Here is a 22,200-nt window from a genome sequence, read left to right on the forward strand (position 1 = left end):
GATTCCTAGTCACGAAGGATGTTCCATCTCGTGGACGTGCAAGCCTCACTCGAGGTTAACAGTTCCACTGTTCCAGCAGAGTTTAGCTGTGGTGGGAGGTCACAATTACACAAAGTGATGCAATCCCTTTGGTAACTTCACCCAGTCCCTTGGGGGCCTCAAAATTAGCATGATTAATATAGATTTTGATCCAATATTACACTGGAAGCCAATGAACAAGGGCAAAAAACCAAGAGGAGGAGATGAAATATAATAGAGATATTTGGGGTATTCAGCAAGACGTAAATACTGCAGATACTAGCACTAATAAATTTTTATTTGATTAATCCAATCCTGTTTGAATTAGTCTGTTTTTTCAAATACTATATTCAGGCTATTCTGAATCTTTCCTTCTCCATTAATACATGTTTGATATGAGTGAAGCCAAGAACATTTTAATAAAACAGTAAGCATTCAAAATTTGTATACAGGGTTTGAACAATCCTGACAGAAGATGAGATTAAACTGTGTTTCAATGTGTAAGCCATGAGAACTTTGTCTTATCCAAAAAAAGCCACAGTTAACAAATCAAATGTTTTCGTTTATGTGATTTATATTTTAACACTTCAATTTTAATTAGTTAGCAAAGAAAATACAGAAGTATGCATAAATACTCACAGTAATAGTGTCCAAGAGCTTTGCCATATGTTTAATAATTTCACCATGGTGTGCGGGCTGTGTTTGTAGCAGTTTCTTAATGACAACTACACTTTCAGCAACTACTATTTCTGATAAAGACAAAAACAAGTTATAACATTTTTTTAAGTGTTTATGCATATGGAATACAAATCATGTGCACCAAATTGTCAGCAACTGTTTCAAAACTGTAAATGAACTAACAAGTTTAACTGCAAAACTAATTTATTTTATAATAGTAGCATAAATGTGCAGATCTTTTATAAATCTAAAGACAGGCCCTGCTCCAACAAGCAAGTTATGACAGGAAAAAAAGAGGAGGAAGGATTGTGGTAACAAATAAAAGCATGTCCCATTATACACACTTCTTGAGGATTCCTTTTAATTAAGTTTTAATGTGTCTGTACTTAATTTTTTTATTTTTAAATAAGTCATTATACAGACACAAATACCTATTCCACATAATTAAATTGTAGTATTTAATGGACTCTCAAAGAAATATAGGTTGCTCAGAAAATTGCCAGCTAATTCAACAAACAGTAAAAATAGCAAAACACTGCATTTGCACACTCCCCCGGTCCCCCATCCTCTCTCCCAAGTCCATAATCTAATCTCTAGTACATTCAAATGAGGATCCTAAATAGGCAAGCTGTTTGAAGATTTATGTCCAAGTCATGCACCAGAATGCTTAACTACTGTAACAAGTAACATTCACAGCCTGATCAACTTGTATGAAATATGCAGTTTTTGAAGCTGAAAACCCCTCATTGGTGCAGAGGTAGGCTTCTATGCAAGAATAAACTCATGTAAGGAAAGATGAAGGAAAGTCAAACATAGTCAAGGCTGAAACCAAAGCAATAAATAAATAAATAAATAAATAAACAAATAAATAAATAAATAAAGTAGACTGACTAATGTAACAGACGTTCACTATAATTCTAATTCTCATGTCCACTACAAAAAGCAGACAATTATTTTTCCTCATACTGTACATGCACTTTGAAAACAATCATTGGGGAAAGGTAAACTTATATTTCCCCAAACAGATCACAACATCCTCGTATTTGAATAGTTAATCCAACACATGGACTGTTCATTTTCAATTTACATCAGTAATCAGAAAGAAAAGGAAAGATGTACAAAAGAAGAGTACTGAGGGAAAGAAATCCCTTAAATATTACCATGGTCAACTAGAAATTAGAAGAGCTCACTGTGGTGGATTTTTGTTTTAAAAATTACAGCTGTAGCTATCCATGGATACCTCTTGAACCTCTGAAGAGTTTAAATTTTAGCGCCCAGTTTTATGTGTCATCCTCTATTTGACATGACAACTGAGTCATTTTTCTAAACTAATTTCTTGAATAAGGTTAAGATTACATAATTAGAGACAAAAATCAAGGCTTACTGGCATGGAGACAGGAAGTTAATCCAAACTAACTAAAAAGTGTGAATTTAAAGTGGATCGAATTAAGCTAAACAGAATTAAGGCCACTTCCATTCTGAATGAAACTGTCCTAACAGGGATTTAATGCAATGTAAGTAATTACTTTAAATTCACACCTTCAGTTAATACAGATTAATCTTCCTGATAATCCCTTTGCAGAAAAAATCCTAAATTTCAAAATACATCTGTTCCACGGATGCAATCCTACCATCGAGGTTATTTTGGAGAGTATTTTGCCCCCTTCACCACTGCCAAAAATTACGATGATAGAACAAGTAAAAAATAAAAAGTGTCAAACTAGTCAAGTGACAATTTTTCAACAAACCTGTAAGTAGTTTGGAGGGTTGAGGAGGGGAGAGAAACAGAATTCCCAAAAACAATCCTTGAAATGACGTTTTTCCTTGAATGCCACTTACTAGCGAGGGTAAATGAACAGCAAATTAAAACAAGGACTATCTAAAACTGTTTGTGGCTACATAATACAAAGTTTAAAGAGTAACTGCTTCCACAAAAGGGCCTGGTCAACACTGGGGGTGGGGGGGGCGGGAGGGGGAAATCAATCTAAGATACGCAACTTCAGCTACGAGAATAGCATAGCTGAAGTTGACGTATTTTAGATCGACTTAGAATCACTTACTTCCCGTCCTCGCGGCACAGGATCAACGGCCGCTGCTCCCCCATCGACTCCGCTTCCGCCTCTCACCGTGGAGGAGTTCTGGAGTCGACGGCAGAGCAATCGAGGATCGACTTATCGCGTCTACACTAGACACGATAAACCGATCCCAGATAGATTGATCACTACCCGCCAATCCGGCGGGTAGTATAGACGTACCCTAGGAGTCCCAATCCTCCCTGCCATCTTCTGTATCAGTCAAGGATAATAGGCACAGCCCTTTGGCTCAGTGTTTGTAAGAATTTCAAGCACTGATAACATCTGATCTTTTTCCTTCCTATAATAAGTAATAAAATAAGGTCAAAAAGCAAGCACAACTTTAAGTGTAGTGATATACACAGAACAGTAGAAACTGCAGACCAACAAAATGAAAGGTAATTGATTATGCAGTATGGTTTGTTAAAAAAGATTATACTATGTCAAACTAATAAAATCACGCTCAAAAGTCAAGTGTTTACACAAAAAAAACTAGTTTAAACCAAAACCTAACAACTAAGGTGGGTTCTAAGATATGCTTAAAAGTCTCAGGCATTGTGGTTTGTGATAATGATAAAGTGCATTGTAAGTTATGTACAAAGAAATGTATGAAATATCACTACAGGAACCACTTTGCAGAAGCAGTTAGGAGCAAGTAAGTGTATGTGATAGAAGGAGCAAGTTTGAAGTACTGAATTGGAAATATAAAGTAGATGAACTGGCATGATTCCAGTTAAAAGAATATAGCTACCACTAAAAATGTTAAATGTAAAGTACAAATGAGAGCAAAATTAATTAATATCAGAATACAATTGGAAGTAATCTAGAATAATAAGCTGATGCACTGTGAAGTTTATTTTCTGAATGTGGAGGATTCAAAAACCACCAAGACATACTGGCAAATATATCAATACATTGGCAAAAAAACAACAGTTAGGTGGTTTAACATCTCAGAAGTGAAAATCAAGCAGCAACATCAGGATGAAAAGATATAATCTTATAAAATTAATACAAGGTTTGATGAGCATTAATCAAAACAAGGAAAGCTATATACAATTACGTATTCATCTGCCAGTCTACGAACAAAAATTAGTTAAAGTTCAAATACAGATTGAGCAACATGTAATGTAATGAAAGAATCAGAAGTAACAAAACTTCTAGACAGTTTAGACCAGGGGTCGGCAATGTTTAGCACGCGGCTCGCCAGGATAAGCACCCTGGCGGGCCGGTCCAGTTTATTTACCTGCTGACACGGCAGGTTCGGCCGATCGCGGCCCCCACTCGCCACGGTTTGCCGTCCCGGGCCAATGGAGGCGGCGGGAAGCCGCAGCCAGCACATCTCTCGCCCGCACCGCTTCCCACCACCTCCATTGGCCCGGGACGGCAAACTGCAGCGAGTGGGCACCGCGATCGGCTGAACCTGCCGCGTCAGCAGGTAAATAAACTGGCCCGGCCCGCAAGGGTGCTTACTCTGGCGAGCCGCGTGCCAAACGTTGCCGACCCCTGGTCTAGACTGTAGACACAGTATAGCAATACTCCACAGGAATACTGGAGCTACAACTAAAGTAAAAAAGATTACAGGAAATGTAATGATAAATGAGGTATTAATTCTAAAACCAGCAACAGGGTGCTTTTGAATGAAACAGTTTACCTAGAAGGTTTGGTAATTGAGAAACAGTAAATATAAAAAGGTAGTCTGGTGAGGATTGTCTGGACAAATAGAAATTGAGAGATGGATCAGCAGCTTCTCAATTCTCTACACCAAGTCACTGACCACTAATCATAACATTCTCAAATCACTACTGCAAGCTTTGGCAAAAGATTTCTACACGATATTGGAACGAGTATTTAACTCAGGAAACACAATCACAAAAAAAAATAAAAAAATAAAAAAAAAAAAGCCCTTGACATATCAACTCTTCAAAACTATACTGTGTTCAGTCACACAAAATTCCATTTTAGTAATCCATAGTGCTATAGCAGGAAACGAAAATCACACAGTGAACCACAATTTGAATGGTACGATAATTTGTTAATAATTTGAATTACAATAATTTTCCCAAGTGAAAATTTAACCACTCCAGCACCATTCAGAAATCCACAAATAAATTATTTAGGAAAAACATACAGAATATTAAAATGGCACTGGAAAAAACAAGAGCTTCGAAAGAGGCTCCAACTTTTCATAGATTCATAGATTCATAGATTATAGGACTGGAAGGGACCTCGAGAGGTCATCGAGTCCAGTCCCCTGCCCGCATGGCAGGACCAAATACTGTCTAGACCATCCCTGATAGACATTTATCTAACCTACTCTTAAATATCTCCAGAGACGGAGATTCCACAACCTCCCTAGGCAATTTGTTCCAGTGTTTAACCACCCTGACAGTTAGGAACTTTTTCCTAATGTCCAACCTAGACCTCCCTTGCTGCAGTTTAAACCCATTGTTTCTGGTTCTATCCTTAGAGGCTAAGGTGAACAAGTTCTCTCCCTCCTCCTTATGACACCCTTTTAGATACCTGAAAACTGCTATCATGTCCCCTCTCAGTCTTCTCTTTTCCAAACTAAACAAACCCAGTTCTTTCAGCCTTCCTTCATAGGTCATGTTCTCAAGACCTTTAATCATTCTTGTTGCTCTTCTTTGGACCCTTTCCAATTTCTCCACATCTTTTTTAAAATGCGGCGCCCAGAACTGGACACAATACCCCAGCTGAGGCCTAACCAGAGCAGAGTAGAGCGGAAGAATGACTTCTCATGTCTTGCTCACAACACACCTGTTAATGCATCCCAGAATCATGTTTGCTTTTTTTGCAACAGCATCACACTGTTGACTCATATTTAGCTTGTGGTCCACTATAACCCCTAGATCCCTTTCTGCCGTACTCCTTCCTAGACAGTCTTTTCCCATTCTGTATGTGTGAAATTGATTTTTCCTTCCTAAGTGGAGCACTTTGCATTTGTCTTTGTTAAACTTCATCCTGTTTACCTCAGCCCATTTCTCCAATTTGTCCAGATCATTTTGAATTATGACCCTGTCCTCCAAAGCGGTTGCAATCCCTCCCAGTTTGGTATCATCCGCAAACTTAATAAGCGTACTTTCTATGCCAATATCTAAGTCGTTGATGAAGATATTGAACAGAGCCGGTCCCAATACAGACCCCTGCGGAACCCCACTCGTTACGCCTTTCCAGCAGGATTGGGAACCATTAATAACAACTCTCTGAGTACGGTTATCCAGCCAGTTATGCACCCACCTTATAGTAGCCCCATCTAATTTGTATTTGCCTAGTTTATCGATAAGAATATCATGCGAGACCGTATCAAATGCCTTACTAAAGTCTAGGTATACCACATCCACCGCTTCACCCTTATCCACAAGGCTCGTTATCCTATCAAAGAAAGCTATCAGATTGGTTTGACATGATTTGTTCTTCACAAATCCATGCTGGCTGTTCCCTATCACCTTACCACCTTCCAAGTGTTTGCAGATGATTTCCTTAATTACTTGCTCCATTATCTTCCCTGGCACAGAAGTTAAACTAACTGGTCTGTAGTTACCTGGGTTGTTTTTATTTCCCTTTTTATAGATGGGCACTATATTTGCCCTTTTCCAGTCTTCTGGAATCTCTCCCGTCTCCCATGACTTTCCAAAGATAATAGCTAGAGGCTCAGATACCTCCTCTATTAGCTCCTTGAGTATTCTAGGATGCATTTCATCAGGCCCATTTCATCAAAACTTGCAATGCAGCATTTTGTATGACAGATACATTTTACTAGGAAAATAAGGTTCATTAGTTATATATGTTAACTGAGGGCTGAAGCAACTAAATATGAAACTGAAGAGGCTATTTCATGCATATTATAGAATCTGTGTAAAAAGCGTTTTAAAAGAGGCTAAGATGTATTTATAGCAAGTACACTCATTTGGAGGGTACAGCCTCTTTGATCCACAGGAAGGCAGTATGAAGCACCTATTTGAGACAATGAAAGGGTATGCAAATAGCTGTCAAACTGTTCTTCACTGTAACAAATTTGCTGGCTGTGTGGATACTTGGCAACCCTTTCCAGACTCCAAGCTTTGACCTTGTTGATACTTTTTCCCCCCACTAGCACATTACCTTGACCCTTAAACCAAGTAAATATATATTTTGTTTAATACAATATGCACAGTTAAAGTTCTCTTTTACTTTATTACTGATAGATAAGATATCACCAGCTCTAGTGTTATTCCCCTTATGAAGTACAGGGCATACTTGTTCAAATTGATATTTACCTACCAGAAAAAAAGTAAATGTTAAAACTCTGCTCACTGTAATTGCATTTTCATAATCTACTACAACTTTTAAAATATATATATATAATGAATTTGTGTAAGCTTGGCACAACCTGAAACAGAAAAAGTAACTAGGTCACCTCAGAAAGTAAACTTACTGAAATTCTAGTTTGTACACTCAGGACAGAACCAAGAAGTGGCTTCATAGCCAGTATGTCTCCGACAGGTTTGAAATTAGTTTCTCAATCTTAATGGGACGAGCACCAGAAAACCCACATTAGCAAAGCAATTGCTTCAAGAAATGTAGCAATCATGTGGGAGTTTTCACAGAGAAGACAGGAGAGCAGGCAGAACTTCTGATGTGCTGAGGAAAGCACAAGGAAATGAGAAAGACTAATTCTAAGCCTTGCCATACCTTCCACAAACAAGGGTGGGAAATGAGAGAGGGGAGAATCTGTGTTGGATTTTGATTTTGTTTATGTAAAAGTGCTATTATGTAAGCTTCTGTACGTAGAAATTTGTAAATCAGATCCTGGAAATTGCTCAAGATTGAAATTTAGCAGAAAGAGTGCAGGGTAAGCTGGGTCATTACCAAAACTTTAGCCCATACACACATCATTCCTAGATGCCCTGACTCCAAATTAAGGTAAATTCTTGAACAGGTGTGCTACAGGCAAGTAGGGGTTTCTTGTGCCCTCTTCTATGACCAACTACATGTCATTCAACTGATTTGAAAGAAGTCAAAAGGACAAAAAGTAGCGACGTCAGCAGTTTTTATTAAGCAACTTTCTAACACCTGTTTGTTTGGGGCAGTTCCTGATTTAGAAGTGATTGCAAGATGGACATCACAAACTTCTAAAAGCTGAAAACATCATGAGAGGATGATCATTACTTTCTATTAAGTCTGTAAGCGATGAAAAGACAACCTCTATACTTACTATATCTCCTAGCAGCTGCAGACATATTGGGTGAACAAAGCTGTTCAGAAATGACTAAGAAATTCTTAGCAAAATGAACAGCGGCCCAGGCTATACGAGGGATGAAAATATTCCATACTAACACGAAGTAAAGGAAGGAGCATGCTGGAAGAAACATTTTTCATTTAGCCAGAAAGGTAGAGGGCATGAGAAGAGAAGGCAAACCCATACTCTGTTATGCAGGGCCTCCAGCCACAAAAACAAAAATAACATGGATATACAAGTAACTGAAATAAAATATTCAAAAACTGTTTGATGCTTTTACTGACTGAATTAAACTAAGACCTCATTTGCCTTTACAAAAAACTGATCTAAATAAATTAATGTTTGTACTTTGAGATCCCCGAGTGAAAAGCTGAGCTCCCACAAACCCCACTGAAGTCAATGGGAGCGATAGGAGCTTAGCATCATTGAAAGAAAAATAATCAGACCTCCTATTTAGGTGCATAAACATGAATTCAGGAACCTAACTTTATCCCTCTTCTGTATCATTAGGCCCAATTAGTAAGTTTGTCTTTAAAGCTCACTCCTCTGAAGACTTGAGTATTTCCAAGTAGATTTTGCCAAACACACTGTATCTTATATTAAGAGACAGTAAATGTAATTTCCCGATTTGTTTCCTTCTGTGTGATTATTATATAACTGCACTAACTACCAGTGCCTTTGTCAAAGACAGATGTGTAGTGTTTTGCTACAGTATTCTATTTGGCCTATATCCACTCCTTGTGCTCCTAAGCAATTTGCAACGGTTCTATTTTGTGTATAAAATTAATAGGAAGCTAAATTACAAAACCAAACTAAGTTTGAAGCTGCCTATTCTAAAACAGTTTAATATGCTCTTTGATTTCACCATTCATATGTACAAAATGCCATTCCCCTGCTTTTAGCACCCTCTGCAGGCTAACTGTTTTAATGCAACTGAACATACTATTAGACAAAATATTAAACTACTATTCTCTGTGAAACACATTGCATATCTTTTAATTACTACATTTTGAACAATTACAGGTGTCAGTGTAACTGCACACTGGGAGTAATGCATTGCTTTCTTTAAAGCAGAGTGCGGAGTCAAACTATGAAAACAATTTCAAACCACAGGATAAATCAAGCAATGTTACTATTTGTCTAGCTGAGTTTGTTATTCCATAGCCACACCAATTGACTTCAAACAGACGTCACGATTCAATATACTTTTTTAATTTGTTGCTACCTGTGGATCCTGCCAAGATGATGATTCAAGCTATCAAGTCACTCAAAAACACAAACAGAACAGTTAGCTTACCATCCCTGTTGGACAACAAACACACTAGGCCGTTAAGGCATGTGTCAGTCACTTCTGAGATGTTGGTTGCACATCTGCCTATAGCCTGAATTGTAGCTGCAGCAAATTGTTTATCTTGGCTTTTCACATAGGTCTGGAGAAAACAGGATTTCCATTAGTAAACACACTGATCTTATTAACTGGAAACTTACCTTATTATCTGTATTAAATAAATGTACTTTAGACTAAATTTAATTTACAAAGCTATATTGCACATTAGAAATTATGCTGCTATCCTGTATTTTTAAGAACTTATTGTCTTGCCAGTTTCTGTCACCTGTGATGACAGAGGCCTGTGACTGCGGGGGGGGGAATATCACCCAAAAGCAGAAATTAGTTTGAGTGCAAGGCTGAAGGAGGTTGATGAGCTCTCTCTTCAGGGAGGTTTCAGTCCATTTAACTAACTGCATCTGTAAATCTATGAATAACCAACCTGTCTGAAAAAAGAACTGGTTTCTTTTGGGGAAGCCCAGCCTGAGAACTGGAGGAATGAAAATAGCTGACAGATGAGAGGAAGGACACACACTGTTGACACTACTGACTGCACATCTGGCAAAGATGTAATTGGAAAAATATAGTAGATAACACTTTACTCTATTCCAATTATTTAAAGAATAAATATTTAAAGAAACAGCCTCTGTTTCATTCAAAGAGCATCTTATACAGCAACAGGACTATCGTTTAAAAATTTCCAAGTTCATCTACAGAAAGTTTATAATACATGTAATATGTTAACAGAACGCAATTTATGCAAGAAGAATACTCTTGAATTGTGCACAGACCTGAAATTCTCGAAGTAGTGTTGATATGTTGGCCTCATTTGCTAAATTTGTCAAGATTTCAAGCTGAAGGAGAGAAGAGATATTTTATTATAAGTTGATTAAAATAAGTAGAAAACATTTTTTAGAAATTATATGCATATTGTATTTTATCTACAAGAAAAAGTATCACTTAAAACTTAAGAGAATACTTAATAGTTTAGGCAGAAATCTCAAGTACCCTGAAAAGTTAACATCCTCCAGAACCTAAAGAATGTGCTTTCAAAGCAACACAGTAGGACTCAGCCCGGCATTTCCCACTAGCTGTAGCTCTACATAGCGTCACTGTATAACAAGTAGAGCGGAAATGCTTTTGGTGATATGTTTTCCAACATGATGTAGACAAAACAAAGGAAAAAAGAAGCATGGGACATGATTAGGCTGAGGAGTGGGGGGAGAGATAAGGTGCCAGAGAGCAATGAATGAAATTTCCATAACTCATTCTCAAAGCAGCTGTGATCAAGAGTCCTTATTTGAGGGAAATAGGTGCTTCCATAGCATTCATCAAATTCTGTTTTGACAAATTATAGCTCATCCTAAAAAGTCTCTCCCTAATTTTTGGTGAGGAAAAAGATAAAATCACTCTTGATATGCTACACCTGTGTGCCACATCAAATGTTTCATGCTTTGAGGCTGTATCAACACTGAAGCACGAAGTTCCCTACATTGGAGGCCTCCAATGCAATCTGAATGCAGAACATAGGCAGAAAGGACCTTTAGCAAGAGAAACAGCTGGTAATATGAACTCAGTAACTGAATGACATGCATCTGGATTTAGAAAAGTTTTGACTAATTGTCTGGTTCTGAATGGAACAACATAAACGGCAGGTGTCCCCAACTTAAAGTGGGAAGTTTGACAGGTCTGCATACTTGAGCACTTGAGTTTTAGGAGTAAGTTTTGAACACTGAGGTTTTTTTAAATGATGTATAAAACAATTTAGCACTGATTAACTTTTTTGAAACACTACATATTGCATTTAATAGTAATGGTTAGTATTTTTTCCATCTTCATAGCACTTAATTTAACCACCACCTTGTAAATAATGACAACACTGTGAGAGCAGAATGTCATATCCACAACAAATGTGGTGAAATAAAGGAGAGGTTTTATTTTTTGTTTTAATGTAAGCTGTTAATTAAAAACATGACTGAAATACCAGGAATAATACAAGACTAGTATTTACTAGCAGTCCCATTAATAAAGTGCACTTTTCAGAAAGTGTACAGTAACATTTACTCCCAAAATATTTATATATATTAAATATTTATATAAAAAAAGATGGGTTTCTCTCTCTCACCACAATCCCCCCTGCTGCACTCCATTCTCTTGTTTTTATGTACAAGTTTGTTGAAACACCATAGGTCTTACCAAAGATAGGAGACCACAAGGGTTAGCCCTCTTCACCTTTTAAAACACTCAGTTATTCCCAGCCTGGCAGCCACCTCCTACTTCTCCTTGCCTTCTTCCTTGGTCTCCTGACAGTGATTTGCTTCTGTATGCAAGTGTCCCTGACTCCTCCCATTTCCCAGCATGCCCAGCAGTTTGCTCTAAAGTGAGGCCGCAAAGCCTTTCCATTTTAACACTGGAGTGGGTCAGAGAAGCCTTAAGTTCTCAATTCACCAGTTTAAACAAAGGCTAGCTTCCTCCATAAGCCCTAAATCTTACAGTTTCAAGTAAGAAGAAAGATTATATTAGGATTTGTTCTCTAGTCTGTCCCCCTAAAATCAGGAACTCTCCAACCACCTAAGACAGAACTAAGTTAAGAAAACTCATCTACCATTCCCTCAAACCTCTGGGCCTTAGTAAAACCTCTGCTGATGAAAAGATGACAAAAACTTGTTAAGAAAAGGAGCCAGAAATATTTAGCATTCCAGTCACAATTATTTTATTTATTTTAAAGTTGGAAAAACTAAAACAGCAAGGTTAAGTGACTGTCCCTTAAGCTCCAGGAACAGAGTTCAGATCTACAAATGGAACTCAAGAGTTACAGGTCACAGCAGGCATCTCTCTCCCGGTACAGTGTGTGTACATGGAAAGACAAAAATATTATATCATTATGTACTCCATAAGTCCTAAATTTGAGTCCTAAATTTTGTGGTCATCTCTGCACAGAAAAGTGAAGTTCTGGACAATCCTAAACTTGACATCTATTCCCAAATTTCTCATACACAGACAGTGTGACTGTATCTCAAATTTCCTGAATTATAAAATGGGAATAATAATACTTTCCCCCCAACATAAAGCATTGAGATCTTGAAGTGAAAAGCAAAGCATATCTGCTACTTATATCAAGTAACTCTGTGTGGACACCTCTTCAGATAGAAAGAGAGCCATTGCTACCTTACACAACATTTCCATTCAGCATATTCAGTTAGCCTGCTGTACCTGGAAAATCACCCATTTGCCTGCCCCAAAGGCCATCTGTAGAAATCAGATTGAAAAAGCAGAATAGTTCAGAGACACATGAGTTTCACAGCAGTCAAAGAGTATGTTACTTTCCTGTTAGAAATACTAACTAATCATACAGTGTATACATGAAATATATATATAAATAAATATATATATATATATATTAATATTATGTATTATAAAACACACCTTTGATGTTTTGATCATCGTTGGATCAGTTGACCTAACATAGAAACTCTTCAGGTAAGGTTCAAACATGCCCTGAAAAATAAAAGCCATTGAAGAAGTAGTTGTGCCTATGCTTAATTTAAAGTACAATCTAGAAAATGCAAAGCAAGGTATACCTTTCTTTGAATTGACATAGTTGCAATATTCTGCAGAACAATATACTGCACTTCCCTACAAATCAAAAAAAGAGAGAGTACTGTTGAATATATTTATCAAAATCACATATTTGGAGAACAGTATATTAAAAGCAAAAAACAAAAATTCAGACCAAAAAGATGCACTTGCATGTATTGCTGAAAGGTTTTTAGCTGAATTTTCAATAAATATCTATGCATAAAAACTACCATGTATATTTGACTTATAAAATATATTTGAGTATGCCAAAGAAACAAGAAAAAGTTGAAGCATGACAGCTATTACATGTCACTCATCAGTTTTATAGCAAGATGCAGCACAAATTTAGGACTGTCACTTTTAAAAGGCAGACAATGTGGGTGAAGTAATATCTCTTATTGGACCACTTCTGTTGGTGAAAGAGACAAGCTGAGCTCTTCTTCAGGTCACCCACCTTCTCTATAAAATCCTGGGACCAACACAGCCTAAAACAACACTGCATACTTCTAAAAGGAAAATATTACTTTTTAATGTAATGATGCAGCCTTTGTTTGACATACGGCTTTCCTCAAACAAAACAAAAAAAATTAAGGATTTATTTAGGAGTTTTGAAGCTAGCATTGCAAGACATACAGCAAACCAGAAACTCAAGAAGGTCCCATATATTTCTAGATAGTGAGACTAAAAAGAAAATGTTTACTCTTTGTCTGCACTACAGAAACTACTGTGGTAGATAACCATTTGGCTTCACCTAATATTTGTGCTGTAAATGTGGGATGGACAATACTTGACAACTAACAGGTGTTTTAAAAGTAGTTTTCCAAGGATAATTATCAAAAAAGTGAGTGGTTTGGGGTGTATTCTGCTAGTTCCAGGTATCTGTCAGAGGGCTGTGTGCATATTCTGGTAAACTGTAGACCACTACAAAAATATAAATATTTATCTAGCACAAATATATAAGCCTCAGTTTATGATGTACAGTTACATGTAATTTAAAACTGAACGGCAAACTGTTTAGCAAGTTCTGTTTGAAGTTCAACAAAAGAGCTTGACCCACCTATTGCTACGAAGTAAACGCACTAAGGATTTAGAAACAATGCCAGCTTCAGATTTTGGTGCCAAGTGCCAGTAAAGCTGGGCAACTGCCATCACCACCTGAAAATACAATGTTAACATGCAGAACAATCTGCTATCTTAAAATAACTACATAATGCTCTACTTTCAAGCTGCAAAATTACACACTCATTGCTTGTACAAAAATTTAAATTTCTATTTTTGCATATGTAATCTTTGATACCAAGGGGTTGATTGAAAAGCCAGGATATATTTTCATTTCTGAATTATAATCTAATGAATAACTTACATTCCTATCAGTAATAAATAAATAAATAATAAGCAGATGTAGCTAAAGTTCTAATCAAACTGATATTTTAAGAAACCAGAACTTACAGCCTTATCAGTACAAATGAATGAGAAAATTCCCCCTCTTTAAATCTATATAAAGCTTTTTATTTTTATTAAATCTAGCTCCAGCAATAGCTGTTCATTAATTAGTTTTAAACAGTAATACCATCACCAAAAACCTTTTCCTATTACCATATTAATCAAGCTATACAATGAAATTTGCATTTAATAATGACCTACAAGGACGTAAAACAACAAAAGGAAACCTGTAGGGTTATGTGCTCATGAGCCAAGTAACAAAATGTAAGAGACCGTAAAAAAACCACAATTGATTTTTAAAACTTAATAGGTCCTCCTCCTGGAAACAAAGCTAATGTTGTAGCAATATTTTAAAAAGGGAACATGGGATGACTCTTAACTACAGGTTGGGCAGCCTAATATTCTGAACAAAACCATGAAAGGGCTCATAAGGGATGCAGTCTGGCAAGAATTAAAAGAATGACCACCTCAAATTGAACATGAGCCAACAATGTGATGCTGTTGCAAAAAAGGCTATTATTCTGGGGTGTGGTAACAGGAATGTCTTATATAAGACACGGGAGGCAATTGTTCCACTCTGCTTAGCAATGGAGAGGCCTCAGCTGAAGTACTGTGTCCAGTGTTGGACACCATACTTTAAGATAGATATGGACAAATTTGAGATAGTCCAGAGGAGAGCAATAAAAAGTGACAAAGTTTAGAAAACCTGACCTATGAGGAAAGGTTTAAAAAACTGGGCGTGTTTAGTCTTGAGAAGACGACGACTGATGGAAGACCTCATAAGAGTTTTAAATGCATTTAGGTCTGTCGTAAAGAAAATGCTAATCAATTGTTCTCCATGTCTACTGAAGATAGGACAAGAAATAATCTGCCACAAAGAACATTTAGGTTACATATTAAGAAAAAAAATTAACATACAGATAGGTAAGCACTGGAATAGATTCCCAAGGGAGGTTGTGGAATCCTTGTCACTGGAGGTTTTTAAGAACAGGTTAGATAAAAACACCTGTCAGGGTGGTTTAGGTATTCGTTGCTCTGTCTCAAAGAGGGGGTTTGGACTAAATGACTTTTCGAGGTCCCTTCCAGCCCTACATTTTTATGATTCTATAAACACCAATCACCATGATTTTATGGTCTTATCAAACAAACTTGATATTTCTGATGCTATTACAAATTCAATTGATAACAGTAATAATGTTGACATAATATACTTTGACTTAGTGCCACAGTATATTTTGATTAATTAATAAACGCTATACAAAATGAATGTAGAACATATTAAATGGACTAAAAACTGCCTAATTGATAGATCTCAAATATAAATGAGCAATCATATAATGTATTTCTAGTGGAGTCCCCAGGGATCTGTTCTTGGCCCAAAATATTCAATATCTTTATCAATGATACAGAAGAAAATATCATTGCTGGTAAAGTTTGCAAAATGGGTGGAATGGCAAATAATGAGAAAGACATTAATTATTCAGAGTGGTGTGGATCGTTTAACCTGGGTTCATCTGAATATGAGTTTTAATACTGCCAAACGCAACCGAGAACATAGGTCACATTACACAAGCAGACAGTCATTTGGAAAACAGCAACTTTGAAATAGACTTAGGGATCATGATGGATAACCAACTGAACATGATCTCGCAGAAGCTAAGAGACCTAATATAATCTTTGGATATATAAGCAGGGGAATATGTAATAGAAGTAGGAAGGTGGTATTATCAAGCTATTCGGCATTACTGAGACCATTACCAGAATACTGTTTTCAGTTCTAGTGTCCACACTTGAAAAAGACGTTGGCAAATTGGAAAGGATTCAGAAAAGAGCTACAAATGATTTGAGGCTCAGAACATATGCTTTACAGCGAGAGACTTATTTAGTTTATCTAAGAAAAGGTTAAGAGGTGACTTGATCATGGTCTATATGTACCCGAGCAAGAAAAGAGTTCTCCACTATCTAAAATCTTATCTAGATAAATGTCCAATTGCTGAAGTTGGACAAATTTAGACTAGAGCTAAGCAAATATAATTAGCTATTTGAATAATTTACCTAGTGATGTGGTAGACTCTCCATCACCTGAAACCAGTAAATCAAGACTGGATGTCTTTCTAAAAAAAAAGATCAGTTCTAATACAAGTAGAAATTATGGTCTGGCAGAAATTAATGGGTCTAATTCCATGGCTTGTGTTATGTAGGAGATCAGACAAGATAATCATAATGGTTTCTTTTGACCTTAAAGATTTTTGCATTTATGAAAATTCAGATCTTTTAATCTAGCTCCCAGAGACATTCAGCATGTACTATGCAGATGATGTTTTAGCCACCTCAGAATTCTGCTGGGAGACTGAACCTAGGACTCATGCTGGGATTTTCAAAGGATTTGGGTGTTTTACTCCTCCAAGATCCTTTGAAAATCCCCACCTCAGAGAAAAGTGCCATCTAATAAATCACAAGCACCTACAGTTTTCCTTGAGAGTCTTCATCCACATATTAACAGGGTTTGTCTCACCAGAGCTTCTGAAAACTGGTAAGCTAAACAACCTGAAGTGCTATGGCAGCAGTCATATACTGTATTGCCTAATTCTCCTCTTAATATTAAGAACAGGTAGGCAGCACATAACATGGCTGTTCAGGACTTTTAGTATTAAATTACTTTTCCACTTTTAAGGGCATGCAGTTGAGAACTGGTTACTTTTAGTTAGCTACAACAGTACTATTGTGTAACTACACAATTCTGCCTGGTATTTTCTATACATATGGGGGGGGGCATACTCTACATCTGGATGCTCTAAATACTTGATTAAAACATTTTAGAAGGGTGGACACTTAGCAGTTCAAGACACAACAGTTTTTGTCATACAGCAGCATTCCGGCTTTGCAACAAGGGCTTTGTATTTCGTATCAGCAATCTATGGTCTGGATCCATAGCATAGGGTTTCTTCACTTTCTGATCCTTTTCTTTCTGTTCTTCATCAGACTCATAGAAATCCTTCTCATTGTCCTCTTCCAAAACACCATCCTAAAAGAAAATATTTACATCAAAGACTTGAATTAACCAGTTTTATAAAAAAGCATCTATAACAAAACAATTTCAAATGAAAATGAATTATTTTACAACATTTTTTAAATAGCCTTTTCCCCTATTTTGCTCAGTCCACCTAGTCCAGAATGTAAGAACATATAATCTCAACAATATACTCTAAAGTGAAGCATATTTGGAAATAAGTTTTCAATTATTGAGTGAAATTGTATGACTGATGTTATGTACTGAAGGTGATTAGACTAGAAGATTATAATGGTCACTTCTGGACTTTAAATCTATGAATTACAGTTGGCATTTCTGAAAATGAACTTTAGCTGTTTAAACTTAATGATATTTGAGAATGTAAGGCACTGATGCTACAAAAGGAAGGTGAAAGGTGGTCCCAGTAATTTACCTACTCACAAATGCAGACAACTACAGTCAGATAGAGGAAGGATGGTCTTATGCCCCAGTCACTACACTGGAATTATGAAGATATGAATGTGTTCCTGTCTCTACTACAGATTTTGAGATGTGTAGGTCAAGTTATTTAGTCTCTGTGCCTTAACTCCCTAACAGAAGAATACTGATCTGACCAGGAGAATTGTAAAAATGTATTCAAGGTTCTGAGATGCCAAGAGACCTGGCTAAACTTTAAAAGGCTCAGATTCAAGAAAAATATCTGATTTAAAGACATTGTTTAGTTATCAACTTGTTCTTTGTATGATTTTTACCTGTACTGAAGAACAGAAAATAATTTTACAAATCTTTCATTGAGTGCACATTCTGACAATGCCAAAACAGGCCTTTTAATAATAAATAATAATAATAAAGTCAAGATGGATACCATCAGTATTAGATTTTAAAACATTAGGCTAGATCCCAATCTGGGGTGTAAATCCATGTACTTCTATTGAAATCAATGAAACTAGGCCAATTTATATCAGGTCAGGATCTGGCCCCTTCTTTACAATTAGGTTTCATTTTCCAAACACAGTCCACAATCCAGATACAGAAAAAGATATTTCAGTTAAGCAACTTACTTTCTAACTTTTAAAGATTACAAGGCTAAGCAAAATGAGTCACATGTTTTTTTAAAGGACCATTTCCTATGTATAACCAATAGAAAGCATAATCACATACAGAAAAGGTACCCACAATGTGGGACTCAATCACTCTTGAGACCTAGTTTTTATCTGCATTATGAATCCTATCTGGTTCATAGGAAACAGTTATTTTAACCACACTAAGCTGACACTTGCCATAAGAGGTAGCCATCCTTCATTTGTTGTTGTAGTAAAAGACATTGATGGCCATATGATAATGAAAGGTACTCAGTTTATATTCTGTGCATGCTTTAAAGTTTCAAAAAACCCTGTTGGGGTTGGTAGGCATTTGTTCGTTTGTTTTGCAGTTTGTTTGTTTTTTTTGTTGTTTTTTTTTAAGAAATGTACAGAGCTGGGGTCATATGGTGCATCAGTCATTGGGACTTTCTAGGCAGTGGAGGATACTGACAGACCCCTGGCACATGGCTTTAGAAGTCTGTCAGTTTCAGGATTAGGAAGGAATTTCCGTATTATTCTTATCATTTGTACTGCAGTAGGTCCTACAGACCACACCAATAAAGGATGAGGGGCCCATTAGCTCCAGTGAAAAGGAACGCAGCACGCAGAGCACCCATGGCCACACCTGCGCCTAGGGGCTGGAGGGACATGCCGTCCACTTCTGGGAGCCACTGCGGCCAACCAGGCTTTTAGCAGCCCAGTCAACTGTGCTGACCGGAGCAGCCAGGGTCCCTTTTCAAGGGGGAATTCTGGTCGAAAACTAAACGCCTGGCAACCTTATCCCCCAACTGGGGGCAGCAGGGCTTGGCGGGCTCAGATTTTAGTCCCCCCTGGAGTCGTGTAAAAATTTTTGTTGTCAGAAGGGGGTCATGGTGCAGTCAAGTTTGAGAAATCCTGGACTAGAGAGTTAGGATCTAAACTTAGCTTCCAAAAAACAAATATTCCAATTCAACCGGCTGACCAGTCAGCGAAATCTTTCCTGTAGTACTCTAGCAATGAGGGATACTGTTTCTTATTATGGGTTTGGTTTTTTTAATTAACTACTGATAAAGTAGTTTCTCTGTACAAGGTGCTACCGAGGACTTAAGGGCATTAAATCAAGCACTCAGCACTTTGTAAGATTGGCCCCAACTTTGTGTTGCTGTTAACACCAGAACAAAGAGGGTGTAAAAATGTTCCCGAATTATGTTAGCATTTTTACACACACTTCGCTCTAGTATAAATCAGGGGTTACATACATAAGAACGGCCGTACTGGGTCAGACCAAAGTTCCATCTAGCCCAGTATCTTGTCTGCTGACAGTGGCCAATGCCAGGTGCCCCAGAGGGAGTGAATCTAACGAGTAATGATCAAGTGATCTTTCTCCTACCATCCATCTCCACCCTCTGACAAACAGAGTCGAGGGACACCATTCCTTACCCGTCCTGGCTAATAGCCATTAATGGACTTAACCCTCCATGAATTTATCCAGTTCTTTTTTAAATGCTGTTATAGTCCTAGCCTTCACAACCTCCTCAGGTAAGGAGTTCCACAAGTTGACTGTGCGCTGCATGAAGAACTTCCTTTTATTTGTTTTAAACCTGCTGCCCGTTAATTTCATTTGGTGATCCCTAGTTCTTATATTATGGGAATAAGTAAATAACTTTTCCTTATCTACTTTCTCCACATCACTCATGATTTTATATACCTCTATCATATCCACCCTTAGTCTCCTCTTTTAGAAGCTGAAAAGTCCTAGCCTCTTTAATCTCTCCTCATATGGGACCCATTCCAAACCCCTAATCATTTTAGTTGCCCTTTTCTGAACCTTTTCTAGTGCCGGTATATCTTTTTTGAGATGAGGAGACCACATCTGTACGCAGTATTCAAGATGTGAGAGTACCACTGATTTATATAAGGGCAATAATATATTCTCAGTCTTATTCTCTATCCCCTTTTTAATGATTCCTAACATCCTGTTTGCTTTTTTGACCACCTCTGCACAGTGCGTGGACATCTTCAGAGAACTATCCACGATGACTCGAAGATTTTTTTCCTGATTTGTTGTAGCTAAATTAGCCCCCATCATATTGTATGTATAGTTGGGGTTATTTTTTCCAATGTGCTTTACTTTACATTTATCCACTTTAAATTTCATTTGCCATTTTGTTGCCCAATCACTTAGTTTTGTGAGATCTTTTTGAAGTTCTTCATAGTCTGCTTTGGTCTTAACGATCTTGAGCAGTTTAGTATCATCTGCAAACTTTGCCACCTCACTTTTTACCCCTTTCTCCAGATCATTTATGAGGTTCTCAACCTTTTTCTTTCTGAGCCCCCACACAACATGCTATAAAAACTCCACGGCTCACCTGTGCCACAACAACTGTTTTTCTGCATATAAAAGCTGGGGCCAGCCTTAGGGAGTAGCAAGCAAGGTAACTGCCTAAGGCCCCAGGGGCCCCCGCAAAGCTACTTTGCTCAGGCTTCGGCTTCAGACCCAGGTGTTGGGCCTCAGGGCCCCAAGCTTCAGCCACATGTGGTGGGGCTTAGACTCGGTAGGGTCCTGGGCAGAAAGTCGAACACTGGCTCTGCTTGGCAGACCCCCTCTGAAACCTGCTTGCAACCCCGCCATGGGGCCCCAGACCCCTGGTTGAGAACCACTGGTATAAATGACAATCGCAAAGAGTGGGCTAAATACAAATCATACCATCATCTCTAATGTAAATTAACCAGGATACTCATGCTATTACTACTAGGATTTTACTCCCTTAAAAACTATTACTTAAGAAGTTATCTAGATATGTATATCAAATTCATCACAATCATAGAATTCCATGAAAAGATAAATAAGAAATCTACACACACACACACACACACACACACACACGATATTAACTGAACCTTTTTTGTTTGGAAAGAAACTGCTTCACTATGACAAAAAAAAGTTGAGACATAAAAGTTGGAAAAAGCTTAAAATCTATCTTCCATTTTTCAAAATGTATTTGTATCCTCCTTTTTGTAGTGTATATAATATTTATATAACTACACTTTAAGTAAAAAGATTTATTTATATTTAAGCAATTTACAATAAAACATTTAAATAGTGTCTTGACATGTTTAAGTACACATCTTAATACAAAATTAACAATACTGAGCAGTATATTGTTATATTACAGTTTTTCCTTTTTTCAAGTTATCTAAATAAAACCATATATTAAATTATGTCTATTTAACCATTCATATTAAATTTTAAAATCTTTTTTGGGGAAGCTGAACATTTTCTTTGGGAGAGAAGGAAGAGGACTCAACTGAGGTGATAGAAAGTATGTGAAATTAGACATGGGGGAATATAATTCAGTATTGTCTTTTATGTATACCCTTCTTAATTATCCATTGTTCCCATAAATACAAAATTCTAGTGCCCTTATCAAAAAATAAATCATTTCAGTATTTCTGTTAGTATACCAGGTACAGGAAAACAATCACTTTTATCCATTTTTTTTGTCTGTCTGTCTTGTACTGTTCTTAGAATATCTAATGAAGGAAGACTTTACATATATTGTAGCAGTAGTTTTTTCCAGTGATCTACAGTAGGAGCCTTTGCCTGGGTCCACAGATTGAAGACTGTTTTTTGTTAGTTTGTTTGGTTTTTGTTATAAAGTGCAAGAAGAACAGTTTCCTTATTCCTGGCTTAAGTCTTTAATTGGCCAACTCCCAATACACATCTTTAAATCCTGTTTAAGTTCTATCTCTAGTAGTTTATTATTATTTCTTTC

General features: G+C 37.1%; 1 protein-coding gene across 2 annotated transcripts in view; it reads right to left on the reverse strand.

The window, feature by feature from the left end:
- Positions 1-22,200, reverse strand: part of AP3B1 (adaptor related protein complex 3 subunit beta 1) — a 272,041-nt gene that overhangs the window by 134,776 nt on the left and 115,065 nt on the right. For both annotated transcript variants that reach the window (XM_054031900.1, XM_054031899.1), the window contains 7 exons: positions 17,220-17,378; positions 13,968-14,065; positions 12,913-12,967; positions 12,758-12,829; positions 10,123-10,185; positions 9,302-9,434; positions 658-767 (listed from right to left, as the gene is read on the reverse strand). In XM_054031900.1, the coding sequence (XP_053887875.1) occupies positions 658-767; positions 9,302-9,434; positions 10,123-10,185; positions 12,758-12,829; positions 12,913-12,967; positions 13,968-14,065; positions 17,220-17,378 (690 nt within the window). The remainder of the gene's footprint in view (positions 1-657; positions 768-9,301; positions 9,435-10,122; positions 10,186-12,757; positions 12,830-12,912; positions 12,968-13,967; positions 14,066-17,219; positions 17,379-22,200) is intronic.

Source organism: Malaclemys terrapin, chromosome 6, assembly GCF_027887155.1.
Source record: "Malaclemys terrapin pileata isolate rMalTer1 chromosome 6, rMalTer1.hap1, whole genome shotgun sequence".
NCBI lineage: Eukaryota > Metazoa > Chordata > Testudines > Emydidae > Malaclemys > Malaclemys terrapin.